The 17260-nt window shown below is 61.8% G+C and overlaps 2 protein-coding genes across 2 annotated transcripts; both read left to right on the top strand.

Annotated features, from left to right (window-relative positions):
- On the top strand, positions 1 to 4306 carry REN (renin). Its single transcript, XM_027746992.2, has 9 exons — positions 1 to 150; positions 269 to 392; positions 677 to 795; positions 902 to 1098; positions 1860 to 1868; positions 2245 to 2367; positions 2983 to 3127; positions 3208 to 3306; positions 3882 to 4306. The coding sequence occupies exons 1-9, from the start codon at positions 10 to 12 to the stop codon at positions 4041 to 4043; spliced, it is 1119 nt and encodes a 372-aa protein (XP_027602793.2). The 5' UTR covers positions 1 to 9; the 3' UTR covers positions 4044 to 4306.
- A 3255-nt stretch (positions 4307 to 7561) lies between these two features.
- On the top strand, positions 7562 to 16601 carry ETNK2 (ethanolamine kinase 2). Its single transcript, XM_027747027.2, is given in 9 exon segments — positions 7562 to 7589; positions 7592 to 7839; positions 11580 to 11839; positions 12321 to 12458; positions 13531 to 13673; positions 13784 to 13867; positions 14327 to 14496; positions 15120 to 15193; positions 15340 to 16601. Coding segments are annotated over 9 exon segments (1218 nt in total). The 3' UTR covers positions 15413 to 16601.
- The last annotated feature ends 659 nt before the right edge of the window (positions 16602 to 17260 follow it).

The following is a 17260-nucleotide window of genomic DNA, read 5'->3' on the forward strand; positions in this document are numbered from 1 at the left end:
CTGCGGAGGATGCCCTCCATCCGCCAGACGCTGCAGGAGATGGGGGTGAAGGTGTGGGACGTGTTCCCGGAGCTGCGCCAGGGCAGGCGCGGCGGCGGGGCCGGTCCCAGGAACGGGACGGCTCCCACCCTCCTCACCAACTACCTGGACGTGAGTCTCTCCCTTCTTGGGGGTTTGTCACCCCGGTGTCACCTCACGGATCCCCCCTGGCTCGGATCTGCCCGAGCTGTGCCCCCAGTGATGCCCCCCCGTGCTGTGCCTCTTCCAGACCCAGTATTTCGGCGAGATCAGCATCGGGACCCCCGCGCAGACCTTCAAGGTGGTCTTTGACACGGGCTCGGCCAACCTGTGGGTGCCGTCCTACAAGTGCTCCCCCCTCTACAGCGCCTGTGGTGAGTAGGGGGGCACGGCCGGGGCCAGGACTGACCCCACACCCCCAGGCTGGGCTCAGTGAAGGGGGGCAAGTCCCTCCACCTCGGGGGCTGCTCGGGGTGGGCCGGTGTGGGGGTCTGGTTTTTCGGCAGCCCTTTGCACGGGGGGTTCTGCCTGTTGCTGCCCAGTCCCCTGGCACCGGGGCACGGTGGGTTCATCATCACACAGGGGACGTTCCGGGGGAGCACAGACGCTCAGCCCTCTCTCTCTCACCTCCTTTGATGCACGTTCTCCCTCTGCCCAGTCTCCCACAGCCGCTACGACTCCTCCAAGTCCCGGACCTACATCTCCAACGGCACCGGCTTCGCCATCCGCTACGGCAGCGGCAGCGTCAAGGGCTTCCTGAGCCAGGACATCGTCATGGTGAGGGGGGCTGGCACTCACAAGGAGCTGCTCACACGCTGGGGGCTCTCTGGGGGGGATTTCACCCCTCCCAGCTCCCTGCAAGGACCCTCGTGCCCTTCCCCAGGTGTCAGACATTCCCATCATCCAGGTGTTCGCCGAGGCCACGGCGCTTCCCGCCTTCCCCTTCATCTTCGCCAGGTTTGACGGGGTGCTGGGGATGGGCTTCCCCAGCCAGGCCATCGACGGCATCACCCCCGTCTTCGACAGGATCCTGTCCCAGCAGATCCTCAAGGAGGACGTGTTTTCAGTCTACTACAGCCGGTGGGTCCCGTGGGGAGCTGGGGGGGGGGTTGGTTTTGGGGGCATGGGCATCAGAACCACATTGGCATCTTGGGATTGGGAAAGAGCTGTGGCTGGGGCTGTGGGATGTGGGGTGGGAGGGATGAGCCCGTGGAGGATGCCTGGAGGAGCTGGGGTGGAATGAGGCAGCACAGGAGGCAGAGCAGGGTGGAGGTTTGTCTGGAGCTGCTGGGCAGGGAGTGCTGAGGGGGAGCAGCTCCTCCGTCACTGTCGGATTGAACAGAGTCACCAGCTCTGTGAGTGGGGCTGGAGCAATCCCAGCCAGGAGGGGATTTAGTTAATTTGGTGATTTTGGTTAATTTTTGGCAAAATTTAAAAAAAAAAAAAAAAAGAACAAAACAAACCAAAAGAATCTATTGAAGAAAAACCTGCACCGGCAGCCAAACCTCCTTTCATTTCTTGCCCCAAAGGGTTGTGCTCCAGCACCCCTCCTCCCAGCATCCCCAAAACCCACTGGAGCAGTGGGAGGACACACCCTGGCAGGGCAGGAATGCTGCCCCAGGCCCCAGACACAACAGCCTGGCACTGTGCAGTGACAGACTCTCAAACACACCCCCAAATCAGACACGGTACCTCCTGACCTCAGCCAAAGGTTGCATCAATAACAAACAAAGCCTAAGGGAGGGGCTGAGGTTGCCACTGGCATCTGGGTGCCACTTGTGTGCCCTGGGGACATGGGTGCCCTCAGTCCACAGCCTCACGGAGCATCCCTCTCTTTGCAGAGCCTCCAAGTAAGAAGACACAGAGCACGAGCACCCTTGATGGCACCCACTAACAGCTCCTGTGTGCCCCGGGGTGGGCACAGCCCCCGCTGCCCCTGCCAGCCCCAGGCCAGCCCTGCTCCAGCTCACACACTGCAGATGCCCTGGCTGGGTTCTGTCCACGTTCCTGCTCCCCTCGGGAGCCAGCACAGACCTGCTGGGACACCCCTGCATGCGCCCCCCCCTCCCACCCCCCTGAGCTGACTCGGGGTTTCTCTGCTCCAGCTTGCTCTCCACCACTTCTCACCGGGCCAGCAGAGCCTCGTGGCCGTGGCTGGTCCCTCCTGGCTGGTTTTTCGGGGGCAGCAGCCAAGGGGGAATCGCTCCACTGTGGTTTGTGCCCTAGGAATGCTCCTCTGAAACCCGGGGGGGAGATAATCCTGGGAGGCAGCGACCCAGCCTATTACACCGGGGACTTCCACTACCTGAACGTCAGCAAGAGCGGCTACTGGCAGATCAGCATGAAGGGGTGAGGGCAGGGACAGCCCCTGCACGGCACCGGGAGCCACGGAATCATGGAATCACTTAGGCTGGAAAGACCTCTGGGATCCTTGGGTCCCTTTAGCCCAGCACTGCCAAGGGTGCATCCCAGGGACCCCCGTGGCTGTGGGAGGGGGGGATGTCAGGCTGGCAGCCCGGGAAGGTGGTCCATGGAGCCGAGCTTTCCTTTGGCACTGCTGGGGGATGCTTTCTCCCCGCTGGGGAGGAGCGGGGTTGGCTCCTCCAGCTTCTCCACACTCAGTAAGGAGCCAGGAGAGCTGGGAATGCAGAGGGGGTGGCACCGTGGGCTGATCCTACTTGGAAGCTGCAGAGGAAGAGTTTAACCCCCTTTAGCCCTGCAGGAGGAGTGTGAGGCGCTGAAACAACTCTGCTTTGTTTGAAGGAAAATAAACAAACCCTGCACATGACAAAGCTTAGCTTTCCAACCGGGAAAGCTGCAAGGGAGGGTTCCCAGGGCTGCTGGAGAGCCCATGGGAGCAGCACATGCTCTGCCTGGCCACAGCTCCCTGGAGAAAGATGTCACGCTCCTGTGAGCACTCGTGGCATCACCATGGGATATTCAGGGGCTTCCCTCCCACTCCAGGGTGTCTGTAGGGGCTGAAATCTTGTTCTGCAAGGAAGGCTGCTCAGTGGCCGTGGACACAGGGGCCTCCTACATCACCGGCCCCGCCGGGCCCGTGTCCGTGCTCATGAAAGCCATCGGGGCGGCCGAGGTGGCCGAGGGAGAGGTGAGTCCCCCCCACACACCTGTACCACAGTCCACCCCTGCCCCAGGGAGTGGGCTCAGGGCCACCTCCTCCTCCCACAGTACGTGGTGGACTGTGACCAGGTGCCTCAGCTGCCCAACATCTCCTTCCACCTGGGGGGGAAGGTCTACGCGCTCAGCGGCTCAGCCTACGTCCTCCGGGTAAGCTGCGCCCTCCTGGCTCCCCTAAAATGAGCCCCAGAATGATGCTCCTTGTTTTCCCCAAACCCTCTTGTTGGGCAGAGGTGTCCATATGAGCCAGAGCAACCTGTGGCTGCTCCCTTGGGTGGTTCTGGGGAGATTTGGGGTGAGCAGCAAAGAGCAGAGACAGACAGGGATCCTCCTCCCTGGAGGTTGGGTTTTAGGAAGAGGTTCTTCCCCCAGTGGGTGATCAGGCACTGGAATGGGCTCCCCAGGGCAGTGGTCACAGCACCAAGAGTTCATGGAGTGTTCGGACAGTGTTCCCAGGCCCCTGGTGTGACTCTTGGGGATGGTCCCGTGCAGGGCTAAGAGTTGGACTCAATGATCCTTGTGGGTCTCTTCCAATTCAGCATGTTCTGTGATTTTTGGGGTTGTCCTGTGGAGGGCCAGGAGCTGGACTAGATGATCCGGAGCATCCTGAGCTGGAATATCCCTCCCAGCTCCTTCCAAGCAGAGGGTGTGGAGCTGGGGGTCCGTCCCTCCCTCTGGATCTCCCTCCTGGCACCGCCGTCACCACTGGGGTCTCCCTTTTGCAGCAATCCCAGTACGGGGAGGACATCTGCGTGGTGGCTTTCTCAGGGCTGGACATCCCACCCCCAGCTGGTCCCCTCTGGATCCTGGGTGCCAGCTTCATCAGGCACTACTACACCAAATTCGACCGGCGCAACAACCGCATCGGCTTCGCCACGGCCCGCTGAGCCCAGGGGGCTGGGAGAGGATGGGGGGAACCAGCCTGGAGGCAGGAGAACCACCAGGAAGCAGCGATTTGGAGTGCAAAAGAGAACAGCAGTTCCCTTCCCGCTCAGCCACCTCCTCTCTCTTCACTGAAGCAACTGCAAACCCTGCCTTCTCCCACTCCCAAACCCCCGCGCCGCTTCCCGGGAGCCTCTGCTGCCAAGGGAGGGCTGAGCCCGAAGCACATCATCCTGGTGAGTGCTCAGCCTGGGAATCCAAGCGGGATCCTGCGTCCGGAGCTGCTCCTCCAGGGACTTTTAGGATGATGTGCAATGGTACAACCAGCACGCAGGGGATCGCTGCTGGCGTGGAGGGGCCCGCAGGCTGAGCAGGGATCGTCTGTTACCAGTCCCTGTGATTCTTTAATTGGAAGGAAAATAATCTGTGTTTAATGATAGTTTTAGCTGGTGTTAACCCTACCCCTCCCCGTGACTTTGATATTAAACAACTTAGAGCAACAGGACAGTGAGTGGAGGCTTGTTCTTGCAGAGGGGAGAGGTCAGACACCTTTATGAAGGGAACTGCACAGCAAATGTTCCTCTGCCAGGACCCAGCGCTGCATTTATGTCCCTCCACTTCATAGGAGTGCAACACCCTCCCAGCCACTGCCACAGCAGCCACCTGTAGGCAAATCAGGGGCTTTGCCAACAGCAAACAAGCTCTTTCTGCAGGAGATGAGATGCTGTGTGGGCTGCTCAAGCCTCCACCTGCCTTCCCAGGGGGGATCAGGACCACTGGTTGCACCCCTGGGGACAGGGACAGGGCTGGACATGGCTCCTTGGTCTGTCCCAGAAGGAAGGTGGCTCTGCTGCCCCTGAGCCTGTTTCCATGGCCATGCTGGCTCCAGCCAACAACCAGAGGCTTGTCTCTGCCCTGGCTGCGTGCAGAGATCCCCCTAGAGCTGCCAGCCCAGTGCCAGCTGGCCTGGAAGGAGGGACAGACCAGTGCTCCCAGCTGGGGGCTGACATTTCCAGGTCTGCGGGAGAGCTGCGGCACTTCCAGCTCCAGCCCAGCAGCTGCAAATCCAAGTGCTGCCCAAAGCCAAGGGCTGTGCAGTGCTCTCCCACCCCCCCAGTCTGACCAGTTCGGGTGCTGTGAGGGCCGTGTCCACAGCTGAGTGCTGGGAAAGGTGCCTGGAAAGGGGAGTTTGGGCTCCTGAGCAGGGCCTGGAGCGAGTCAGTGTCTCCCCATGGGAGTGCAGCCCCTCACAGAAGCTTCTCACCCTCCTTTCTGCAGCCAGCAGTGATTGCTGATGAGTTCCCAGTGCTGATGAGCTCCCAGGGCTGATGAATTCCCAGGGCTGCCTCTCAGCTGCAGGGATGTTTGGGAGAGGGATGGCACCGAAGCAGTGGTTGCTGTGTGACCTTTCCAGCCAGGTATGCTGCAGCCTCTGCTCCGTTCCCATCCCTCTCTCCACGGATCCTCATTCCCTGCCCTGCCCCACGGCAGTCTTGGAGCGGAGAGGATGTGGCTGAGCGGATGTTTGTCCCTCCTGGGGGAGCCTCTGCAGCCACATAGCATTTAAACCTCTTAATGTTGGGATGCACGACCCTGGGTCTCCAGAGATGGGAAATTCAATGTACCCAAACGTGTGATGTGTTTCTCCCCATCACCTTTGCAGCACTGCTCCATCACGGGGGCGAGGGGAGCGGTGGCAGCTCCTCTTGGGGGTCTGGGAGTGCAGGGAAGGGGCCCCAGCAACCACAGTATCTCCCTTTCATTCAGCATTTCCTGAGCTCCAGGCAGCTGCTCATCAGCACAGGAAACCCCAGGAGCTGGGAGCAGTGGCAGCCCAGGCAGGGAGGGGCAGGAGGGAGGGCAGAGCTGCCTGGAGACCCTCAGCAAGGGGGGATCTGCTCAGGTCAGCGCTAGAGCCACAGCCCGGCCTCTCCACAACCTCCTGGATGTACAGAGATGGTGGAAAGAGCCTCCCTCTCCTTCCTACTACAGAGAAGCTCCACTTGGAAATAACTAAGCCTCCTCTGCCCTCCTCTACACCACAAAGGCTCTGGTGTGGAGAAGACTGCAGTGGATGTGAGCTTGTAAATGTGCCGGGTGACTTCAGCCCCCACGCTGGCTTCTGCCAGAGCCCTCAGCTGGAAAACGCTCAGGCTGGCCTGAAATAGGATGTTTTTGTGGATCCAGTTCTATTCCTATTCAGCACGGTTGTTTCAAGCAGCAGGAGGAAAAACGCCGGGGCCGCTTGTGGTGCTGCTCCGCGGCCCCTGAAGCCAGGCCATTAACAGCTCTAATCGCCTGCTCCAGGGGCAATTTCCCGGTGGAAGCGGCAGCCCTGGCTGCGAGGCACCACTAACCCGCCACGGCCCGGATTAGATCGTTCCGGGAGAGCAATTAGGCCGCGCTCAACCCAGCAAAGCGCGGGAGCAATTATGCCCATCCTATTAACACTGACAGAGCTCGCTCTATATTTGGAAACACGGGACACGGCTGGTGGATTTTTTCCCCCCCTTCCTTAAATGATTTTCCCCAGGTCTCCATGGTCCATTTAGCTGATTTCAGCCGCAGCCAGCTGTAAACTTTGGAGGGGGCATTCTCTGCTCCCAGCCGTGTGCTGTTGTCATTTCCTCTGATAATGAAGCCGGGCTGGAGCCGTGTCCAGGGGCTGCGGGGGCTCCGCCACTGGGCGAGTTCTGCTTTCTCTTTACCCACCAAACCCCTCCTCAGCCCAGCCGTAAATTTGTGGGAGGTCAGCACTTGGTGGGCACGATGGCAGCAGGGCTGGAGAGGTTATCCCGATGGGATACATCCCGCCTGGAGCCCTGGGTGCTGCCAGCTCCTCTCGTGCGTGGCATCCTCATCCTTTTTATTCCCAAAGGGATGGAGCGGGGGGCTGGGTGGAGCCCCCGGGATGGTTGAGGGGCTCAGGGGATGGACGGGGAGGCACTGAGGTGGAGAGCACCGGCTGCAGCCCGGTCCCCTGGGATGACTCAGGGGTTCCGGGAATGGATGGGGGAGACATCCGGGATGAGGGCAGCGGAGTCCCGGGATGCCGCTGAGGGCCCCTTGGGATGGCTGAGGGGCTCCGGGGATGGTTGTGGAGGGCACCGGCAGCAGGTGCGGCGGTCCCGATCCCGGCCGGGGGTGGATCGGGGTGGGTGCGCTGCCCGGGATCCCGGTGCGGGCGGGATGCGGGTCCGCGGCCGGGTCCCGCTGTGGAGCGGGTGAGATGCGGGTCCGCCGGTGGGTCCCGGTGCGGATGAGATGCGGATCCGCCGGCAGGTCCCGGTGCAGGTGGGGTGCGGATCCGCTGCCAGGGTCCCGGTGCAGGTGGGGTGCGGATCCGCTGCCAGGGTCCTGGTGCGGGTGGGGTGCGGATCCGCTGCCAGGGTCTCGGTGCGGGTGGGATGCGGGTCCGCTGCCAGGGTCTCGGTGCGGGTGGGATGCGGGTCCGCCGGCGGGTCCCGGTGCGGGCGGGCGCTGCCGCTGGCGGGGAGGCGGGCGGGAGGCGGGCCGGTGACTCATGGCTTCCCAACGGCGGGCGGCTCCTCCCCGCGCAGCCCCCGGCACATGGGCCGCGGCTCCGGCAGCGCGGAGCTGGCCATGGCCGCACCGCCCGCCCGCTGCCCCGACTGCCCGGGGCCGGGGCCGGGGCCGGGGCCGGAGCGGGGGGGCGGTGGCGGGACCCCCGCCGTGCCCCTCCTCGGCATTGCGGTGGACGAGCGTGACGTGCTGCCCGGGGCGCTGCGGATCGTGCGGGAGATGAGACCCGGCTGGGAGCCGGCCAGGGTGAAGACCAAGGTACGGGGGGGGACGACACCCTGCGCAGAGACCCCCCCCCCACCCTGAGAACCGGCCGCCGCACCCCCCGCGGGGGTCGCCCAGGGGGGCTGCAGAGCCCGGCCGGGGCGGTGGGTACGGGGTTATAGGGTCCCCCGAGATTATAGGGGTTCGCCCGGGGGCGGCTCTGGTGCTCACCCTGGGGGGCTACAGGGTCTGCCCTGGGGGGTCTGTGGGGTTCAACCCTGAGGGGTTACAGGGTCTACCCGAGGGGCGCTGTAGGGATCATGCAAGGGAGGCTGCAGGGTTCACCCAAGGGGGTCTGTAGGGTTCACCCAAGGGGGTCTGTGGGGCTCCCCGTGGGGGGCTATAGGGCCAGCCCTGGGACAGCAATAGACCTCACTCGGGGGGGCTGTAAGATCCACAGGAGGTGACTGTAGAACCCACCATGGGGGGCTCTAGGACCTGCCAAGGAGGGTGTCATGCACTGTCCCCCCACTTCTGGTTCTTTCTCCCCTCCTCTCTCTGAGCATAACTGGGACCCATCAGATGTGCAAAGGGGTGACACTCCCATCACACACATCCCTACAAGGTTCAGGGATCCCTCAGGTGGCCACTGAGAGGTGACTGTGAGAGCAAGTGTGTCCCCAGGGTCCCTGCGGGCTGCCAAGGTGTGGGCTGAAGGCTGGAGGGTGCCCACAGGAGCAGCTACTCCTGGGAGCTGCTCTCGCTTGGGTGACTTCTTGGCTCTCACCTTTCCTGGGTTGTGTGGGCCGAGCTGCAGTTCAGGTGGGAGTTGGAGTCCAGCTCTGAATCCCTTGCACAGGACAGGGCTTGGCCGTGTGGAGCTGGCAGGGCTTTGCTGGCAGAGCAGGGCTGGCACCTGCCTGGCATGGCAATCCCTTTCCCCCTCCTCACCTCTGCCCAGGGGTACCAGGTCCCTGTGAGACAGGCTGGTGGTGTCTGTGCCCTCAGCAGCCTCCTGGCGACGGGCACTGGAGTGTGGAGGTGCTGGAACTGGGTGCACTCAAACGTCTGCACGTGTGTGTGTGTGTGTGTGTGTGTGTGTGTGTGTGTGTGTGTGTGTGTGTCCTCCACAGGCACATGCTTCCCGTGTGCCTGGAGTGCCATTAAAAATGTATTAATAGCCAAGTGTAATTAAATACAAGAAGCTGCAGGAAAATCCATCTGAAAGGGCAGATGGCAATAGGCAGGAAGCTGGGAGCTGGAGTTGTAGGGGCAGGAAATGTCTCGCTCTGTGCAGCGCCCAGCACAGCCCTCGGTGGTTGTGGAAGGACCCTGGTATCCAGGCTCTGCAGGCGTTGGAGGGGTCAGTGTTCAACAACAGCTTGTGTGTGTGGTTTTAATTTAAAAATAAAGGGGGAAAAAAAATCATAAGGGTTGAGGGAAAACCCTCCCGTTGCGTTTCTCTCAGCTGCTATTGCAGGAGCCGTTGGGGAGGGGACTGGAGCAGTGCAGGGTCCTCAGCTGGTTCCCATTAGCATTCCCGGTCCCTTTCCCGGTGCCCTGGAGCTGTGCCCGGTTCACACCACCTCGTTGCCCGGTGTTGGTGCACAGTTGCCTGCAGGGGCTGTACCAGGCTGTGCCAGTGGCACGGGAAAATCTCCCGGAGCTCAGGGCAGGGGGTGGAACGCCGGGAGAAGGATCTGGGTGCTCGGCCTCCCCTGCCTGCCCTCTCCTTGCTGGGGGCTCCAGGTTTGCCCACTTCCCAGGGCTCCTGCTCCTCATCCCTTAAGCACCTCTGTGCCAGTGAGTCAGCCCGCTGTGCTCTCAGGGAAGCACACACTCCTCCATCCCTCATCCCGAGATAAGAGCAGCAGCAGCGACCGGAGCCAAACCCCTGCAAGGACTCCGGCATGGCTGGACTTTTTCAGCCTGATTTTGGCAACAAGTTGCCCTGCTGCAGCCTGGCACAGGCTGGGGGTGCTGGGCCAGCCAGCACGGTGGTGCTTTGGGCATGCTGAGGGGTCTCCAGCAGGTGCAGCACCAGGTGTTGGATTTTGCTGCTTCCTTCAGCACTTTCGCACAGGGCTCGGCTCTCACTTCGCATTTAATTGCTGCAGAGCTCCTGGTGTGGAGTCACACGCTGTCAGGCGCCTTTTCCTCCGTCCCTGCTGTCACACAGCTGCAGCAGGGAAGGATTTGGGCTGGTAGCAGGGTGGCTGCAGTCTGGATCCACAAGGAATAGCACCAGGCATCTCCCAAGCAGCTGCGCTCATTCCTTGGGAGCTGGAGGAGCTGCCGCCTCCAAAGCAGGCGAGCCCCTGCGTGCAGGTTGCTGAGGAACCACGTGTGCGTCTCCAAAGTTAGTGGCCTGGAATTCAGGGGGGGATAAGGCTCAGTAATCCCGTTAAACCTGCTGGAAAGGGCTGATCGGGCGTCGGTCAGCAAAACCAAAGCAGCACAAGGACTTTGCTGAGCATCTCGAGGTGGAGCCGCTCACCTGCGGCTGAGAGGGGACAGCTTTCTGCGTGGATGGGCCACGGCACCTCTGCTTCCTGAATTTCCAGCCTCTGGGGCCTGGCAGGACAAGGAGAGGAGGGCTGAGCATGGCACCATGGTAGAAACACAGATTATCTGCCCTGGGAAAAGCAGCTTGAGAGGGTTCAGCCTGTCCCAGCAGCCCCCCAGGATGAGGTGGCTGCCTCGCCGCGTGCTGTGCTCCCCCCAAATCCACCTCCAGCTGTGGAGCAGGGGCCGTGAGCGCCGTCTGACTTCGGGGGTCTCATTCCAGTGCTTTGAGTTCCCCCTCGGGAGGCTGCACGGGGAGCCCTATATATAGGCACCCTATATGGGAGCGTGGGCTGCTGAGTGGGATGTCTAAAATTATCCATCCCACCCCCGGGCTCCGCGGCTGCCGGAGCACGAGCCCTCACCCCCCTCCTGCTCCGCCAGCATCACACCTGCTCCGGCTCCCCCATCCCAGAGGGAGGAAGGAATCATTCCCACAAGGAGCAGCAGCAGGCAGCGGGACCGCATGGGGCTGAGCACTCCACGGCGAGGGGGGCGATTGGGGCAGGGGTTTCCCGTGAGGTGACGGAGACCCAAAAACCCCTCAGGGGCGCTGGAGGTGACCGAAATCCCGGCGGGATGGGGAGCGGAGCCCGGCAGCAGCCCCGGCATGTGCACGGGCAGGCGGCCAGGCCGGAGCGACGGGAGAACAAAACTCCCTTTCCATCTGCGAGGAGCCGTCAGAGCCGGTGACACGGGACGTCCCCAGCAGAGACGTCCCCGCCTATCAGCGCCCCGGCCCCGCGGGGAGGGTCGGAGGAGGGGATGGGGTGGTGGTGGTGTTTGCTCCGGGTTGTTTTCTGCCTTGCTGGTCTTTCCCCCCCCCCCCCCCCCGTTTCGTGCCAAAAGGTTTACGCCGGTTTTTTGGGAGTGATTCCCGGGGCTGCTCCTGTGCCAAGAGTGCTGGCAGCACATCTGGCCTCGGCCATTCCTGAGCTGTTCCTGAGCTGCCAGGTGAAAAAAAGAGCAGGATTTCCACCCAAGCCACCAGCTTGGTGCTGCTGGAGCCTCGTGCCCGTGGCCCCCCGCAGAGCCCCTGTTCACCCCCGAGCCTCCAGGCCTTGCAAACTCGTGTCACCTCCCACGGGAGCTGTGCTGCCTCACGCCTTCCTTTGCCCGCTCCTGCCGCTGCTGTGCCACTTCCTCCCTGGGATCTGCTGGTGGGAAGGGGTTTCCCTGTTCCCAGCTGGCACGGCAGGGGTGTGCAGGCCACCCTTCTCCCCCTGCAGCTCTTCACGGATGGCATCACCAACAAGCTGGTGGCCTGTTACACGGACGAGGGGATGGCGGACGCGGTGCTGGTCCGTGTCTACGGCAGGAAGACGGAGCTGTTGGTGGACCGGGAGACGGAGCTGAGGAACTTCCAGGTGCTGCGTGCCCACGGCTGTGCCCCCGACCTGTACTGCGCCTTCCAGAACGGGCTCTGCTACCAGTTCCTGCCGGGCATCGCGCTGGGGCCCGACCACGTGCGGGACCCCCACATCTTCAGGTGGGTGGGAGGGCCCCCCGTGTCCTCCTCCGGGGAGCCCCAGGATGGTGGGATCAGCGCTCCTCTGGTGCTGCTCCCTGTTTCCAGCTCTCCCCTCGCTGCTGTGGCTCTGGAGCAGTGCTGGGGCATTGCTGTGTGTGCAGTCCTGGGTGGTGCTGGGGGATGAATGGGCAGCTGGGTTTGTCACCAGCCCTTTAAAGCGTCAGCTTTTGGCGAGTGGAGATTTCCTGGGAGCCACAGCTTGGGGCTGAGCTTGCCCTGGAAAGGTGAACGCTGTCTGAAATGCTCCAGAGGCTGATTGCTGACGTGGAAGGGGGTTTCAGCTGTGCTTAACCCCGGGTCTTTAAACACTCTTTTTGGGGAATCCCCCTCAACACATCCCAAGGGTCTTTTGGGGATGTCCTGAGGGGGATTTTGAGGAGTGCTCTCCTCTTGGGAGCTGCTCAGAACACCTCTCACCCCTCACCTGTGCTCCCCCCAGGCTGGTGGCTCAGGAGATGGCCCGAGTCCACGCCATCCACGCCAACGGGAGCCTCCCCAAGCCCATCCTCTGGCAGAAGCTGCACAAATACCTCACCCTCGTGAAGACAGAGCTCAGCCTAAAGGTATCCAACCCCAGGTAAAGGCAGAGGGATCCCAAAGAGCCAGGCTCTGGCTTGGGCACCCGCTGCCCACCCAGCTCTAAGTCTGTGCAGGTAAAGCCTCTGTGGGAATCTGGGGATGGTTTTGGGGCTGGATCTGGCCACGTGGCCACTTCTGGATCACGATCCCTCCTTGAACCCTAAAAGCAGGTGGGATGGAGGCACCTCCAGCACCTTCCTCCTGCCAGTCTGCAGGTGATTTTTGCCATGTTAGAGCAGAGGCAGCTCAGGGATGTGTCTGGGCAGCATCCAGGCAGGATCCAGCCAGAGCCATGGCCTCCCACCTGCTGTACTAATCCTCATCCTTCTCCTTGGAATTTAAGCCCAGAATAAGCTGGAGCTCAGGCCGTGCTTAAGGTGGGGATCTGAGCAGCTGGGGTGAGCTGGTGATGAATACTTGAAACCCAGCGTAGATTAAAGCAGCCAGTTCCCACTTCAAACCAGTTCATCCCATTTCTGGGAGGTTGGGTTGACCCCAGGTGAGTGTTGGGGTGTCTGGGAAGGATTCGGGCAGCCCCAAGAGGCGGAGCAGGTGAATGAACCCCAAAGCAAGCCAATCATTAACCTGCGGCAGGAGGCAGCAGGGCTTTTCTCAGCACTCCCCCTGCCGCAGGCAGACTTTACCCAAGCCCGTGCCTTCCGTGCAGCCAATTAGGCAATCATTAACGAGCTCTCTTCTTGGAACTGAGACTCCTGAGGTTACTGGGAGGCTACGTGCCCTGGCAGAGTCCAAAACATTCCCGTTGCCTCGGGGTTAGTCGGGTGTTCGAGGAGTGAGCGCTGGGGCGGTTCGGTGGCAGGTCGGGTGAATTTGGGGGATGGATGCGGTGGTTTAGGGAGAAAGGAAGGGCTGAGGCCAGGCCGTGGTGTCTGCCAGGCTCCCCCGGTACCAGGCAGCCAAGCTGCCCCCTCCCAGCCAAACGCAGCCTCGTTAGCCCTCCTTTGTGCCACCGATGGGCTCGTTTACCAAACGCACCAGGGGAAGCCGCCCCTCTGCCCCCAGCGAGGCTCCCCGAGAGCAGCAGTGACTGCACCCGTCCCCTTCCCCAGCCTCCAGCAGGACGTGCCCAGCCTGGAGACGCTGGAACAGGAGCTGGCCTGGATGAAGGAGACGCTGTCCCAGCTGGGCTCCCCCGTGGTGCTCTGCCACAACGACCTGCTCTGCAAGAACATCATCTACGACAGGACGCGAGGTCTGTGGCGGCAGCTCCGTGCCCAGCGAGGGGTCTGTCCCTCGCCCACCCCCCCCCGGGGGCTGTCACCTCCGTCCCCCCCCTCACAGCCCCTGTCTGTGCCCCCACAGAGCACGTTCGCTTCATAGACTACGAGTACACCGGGTACAACTACCAGGCTTTTGATATCGGGAACCACTTCAACGAGTTTGCAGGTGAGCTGAGCTCCTCTCCCTGCACCAAAGGTTCTCCCAGCACTGGCAGTGGCTGTCCTGGGGTCTCCCCATCCATGGGGATGGAGGAGGGAGTTGTATCCCCCGTTCCGTGGTGGGAAATGAGATCTCCCCATCTCTGGGGGTGGAGGGGGGAGTTGTACCCCCAGTCCCGTGGTGGGAAATGGGGATGCCCATGGTTAGAGTGATGTGTGAGGGAGGGTGGGTGTCTCTGCTGGTGCTGGGCATCTGGATACATCTGGAATGCAATTCCTCCATGAGCCTGGCTCTTGACCATAAGTCTGGGTGGTGCCTTGAACCAGCAGTCCATCCTTGGTCTGTGCACACCTGGGGTTTGCTCACCTGGTTGTGCATGACAAGAGCCCCGTGGCCACATCACTTGGCCGTGGAGAGTCCCTCCCTGTCACCCCCGTGCCCCCACTGACCCCCCTCCCCTCTCAGGTGTGAAGGAGGTGGATTATGGCCTCTACCCCAGCAAGGAGACCCAGCTGCAGTGGCTGCACTCCTACCTGCAGGCCTACAAACAGCTCACCCAGGGGGACCCAGGCGGCTCTGGGGTGTCCAAGGAGGAGCTGGAGACTCTCTATGTGCAAGTGAACAAGTTTTCCTTGGTGAGTGGTGGAGGTGGGAAGGAACCCAGGAACGAGGGGTGAAAATGCAGCCCAGGGGATGGGGTTTTCTCTGCTCTTGGGCTTGCAGCTCACCTGGGGAGGATGGGGGTGGAGGTACCAGCCTGGGAGTTTGAGGGCACACTGCCCCAAAGAGCCTGGCAGCACCTCAGAGGCACTGAGCCCCTGGGAAAGGTCACAGACAGCATTGGCTGCCTGCAGCCCCACCGACGTGTGCCAAGGGACAATGTGCCTCTGATAGCCATGGCCTTGGACATCCCTTCAGAGAGGCCAGACATGAGGAAATCCTCTTTGGTAATTGCCATGGGCAGTCTGAGCCAATTTTCTGGAAACTTAGGGCAAAATGTCATCTGGTTTCCTGGCGGGAGGGACATTCCTGCAAGCGCAGGGGCTGGTACCCTGAGCACGCTGTGTTCAGCATCTTTCCTGCTGCCATCCCTCCCTCCAGCTGGGACCAGCCTCTGGAGGGTACAAAAATACAGGTGTGGGCCAGCCCCCCCCACCCCTCCTGTCATCACAGCAGTGGGAATTCTGGGGCTGGGCCAGGAGAGGCACGAGAAACTCATCTCCGTGCCCGCTCCTAATCCTTGCTTTGTCTGCTGCAGGCATCCCATTTCCTCTGGGCATGCTGGGGCCTGATCCAGGCTAAATACTCTACCATAGACTTTAATTTCTTAAGGTGAGTGCACCCCGTTTGCTCTCAGCACAGCTCGGTGTTAAACCTCTGGAGCCAGAGGATCCCGGTGGTCCCTCCGTGCCACGGCCGGGGGACACGAGGCTGGGGGGGACAAAGCCCTTCAGGTGTGTCCCTCTCTCTCTTGGCAGATATGCAAAGTTAAGGTTTAAACAGTACTTCAAGATGAAGCCGGTGGTCACAGCCCTGCAGGTCTCCAAATAGCCCCACTGGCTCCGAGCCCCCGAGCTCTTCCGTCCTCGCTGCGTCCACGGCCCCCGCATCCCCCTCGCCCTTCCCCACCCTGCCAGGGGTGAGGGCAGGTCCTGACGGTGGGCAGGGGGAGGAGAGGAGCTCTGACCCGGCCACCGACCAAAGGGGACCCTGGACATGCCCGAGACTGGACCATGAGATGCTGGAGAGGCCCCACGGCCCCGGAGAGGCCGCTGCCCGCACGAGGCAGCCCCACCATCGCCTTAACGCCGAGCCCCGCTCGGCCCCGTGCCCGGCACGTCCTGCTGGCACTGCTGCTGCTTGGCCTGGCACCCGGTTTGCTCCCTCTGTGCTGTCCCTGAGGGGCAAAACGGGTCCCTCCTGTCCGCTCAGGAGCCCCCAGAGCTGCCCAGTCACTTTGCTGCCCGGCGCTCACGGTGTGCCCGTCGCCTTTGCTGTGCTGTCCATCCTCTCGTGCCCTGGGTGCCACTGGGGCTCCCACTCCCAAACCAGCACCTTCCCTGGGTCCGTATTGATCCCAGGCATGGGACCCTTTTCCATGAGGGGTGGGAGCTGCTGTGCTCCAGCTCGGGTGGTGCGAAGGAGGAAGGGGCAGAGCCAACCGTGAGCCACGTGGGTTTGGGGCCAGGGGGCTGCTGTGGTGGGCCCTGGGTGTCTGCACCCCCTGCACTGTGCTCAGTCCAGGGCTGGCCCTGCCTGTCCCCACAGCCATGGTGTCCCACACCCCCATTGGGTTCATGACTTCCCCATAGCATCCTGTGCTTCCAGAGCAGGGGGCTCCCAGCTCTGCCTTCCCCGACTCCCCCAGGGCTGGGGGTGTTGGTCCTGCCCCTCCACCCTCCCTGTGCTCCTCTCTGGGCTGTGTCCCTGAGTGGGGCCCCCTGGGAGGAGGTTGGGCAGAGCTGACCTGCTCTTGGAGCCGGGCACAGCTTCCCCCCCTCAGCACTCGGCTGCTCCCCCACCACAGGCTGTGTGAGGGCTGGCCTGGCCTGCTGAGCACTGTCCAGCTCATCACAGTGGTTGTGCATCACCTGGGGGTGGAATGGAGTCCCTCTGCACCCGCCTTGGCTGGTGGCTGTCCCCTCCCTATGGGCACAGGAACCTCCCCCAGCAAGAACCAGGACTGTTGTTGCATCTGTGTTTGTTTCGGTGCAAAATAAAAGCTGCTGGTAGCTGAAAATTGGGGATGGTGGATCTGGGGGGGGGGGAGGGGGGGAGATTGTGCATCCCTGGGGCTTGGGGGTGCTCCTGACCCTTCTGCAGCTGGAGGTGCCCCTTGCTGGAGGACTCCCCGTTCAGCCCTCAACCCCAAACTGGTAAAGTCCAGGCCCAGATCTCTGCTCCAAAAAGTGATCTTTATTGTGCCAGGGGACTGGGGGACGATTGTAAACAGGTATGTGAAATATACAGGTTAAGTTACTCATCGTCTTATTAACAAAATAAAGCTCTATCTATATTTACAATCTTTAAAAAAAAAAAATAAATGGAAGAGACAGGAAAAGCTGCAGCTGTGGGACACATCTGCTTCCAGTCCCTCTGCAGCACAGCCCATCCTAACCTGGGAGCTGGGGCTCCTTCCCCAAGGAACCCTTCCCCGGGGACCCCAGCACAGGGAGGGGGAATAAATAAAGCACTGGCAAAGGGCAAGAGAGGACAGAGGTGTTTGCTGGGCAGGTGAGGGTGCTCCTTGGATAAAGGATGTCCCAACGGCAGAGGAGCAGCAGGGCCCTGATGCTGCAAAGTTTCTGCTCCAGACCCCCACCCTGGGGCTGGGGACAGGGGTCTGCTGCAACCCTCCCCTTTTCAGGGCGGGTTCCCCCCCCATCTGCTGCAGCCTGG

Source organism: Pipra filicauda, unplaced genomic scaffold (genome assembly GCF_003945595.2).
Source record: "Pipra filicauda isolate LSUMZ 115617 unplaced genomic scaffold, ASM394559v2 scaffold264_size1072897_pilon, whole genome shotgun sequence".
Lineage (NCBI taxonomy): Eukaryota > Metazoa > Chordata > Aves > Passeriformes > Pipridae > Pipra > Pipra filicauda.

Bases quoted from the DNA above. Each gene is read 5' to 3' on its own strand.
- REN (XM_027746992.2), top strand. From the start codon at position 10: ATGCCCTCCATCCGCCAGACGCTGCAGGAGATGGGGGTGAAGGTGTGG. The intron at 2,368-2,982 runs GTGAGGGCAGGG...CTCCCACTCCAG, and splicing joins TGGCAGATCAGCATGAAGGG to GGTGTCTGTAGGGGCTGAAA. The intron at 3,307-3,881 runs GTAAGCTGCGCC...TCCCTTTTGCAG, and splicing joins GCTCAGCCTACGTCCTCCGG to CAATCCCAGTACGGGGAGGA.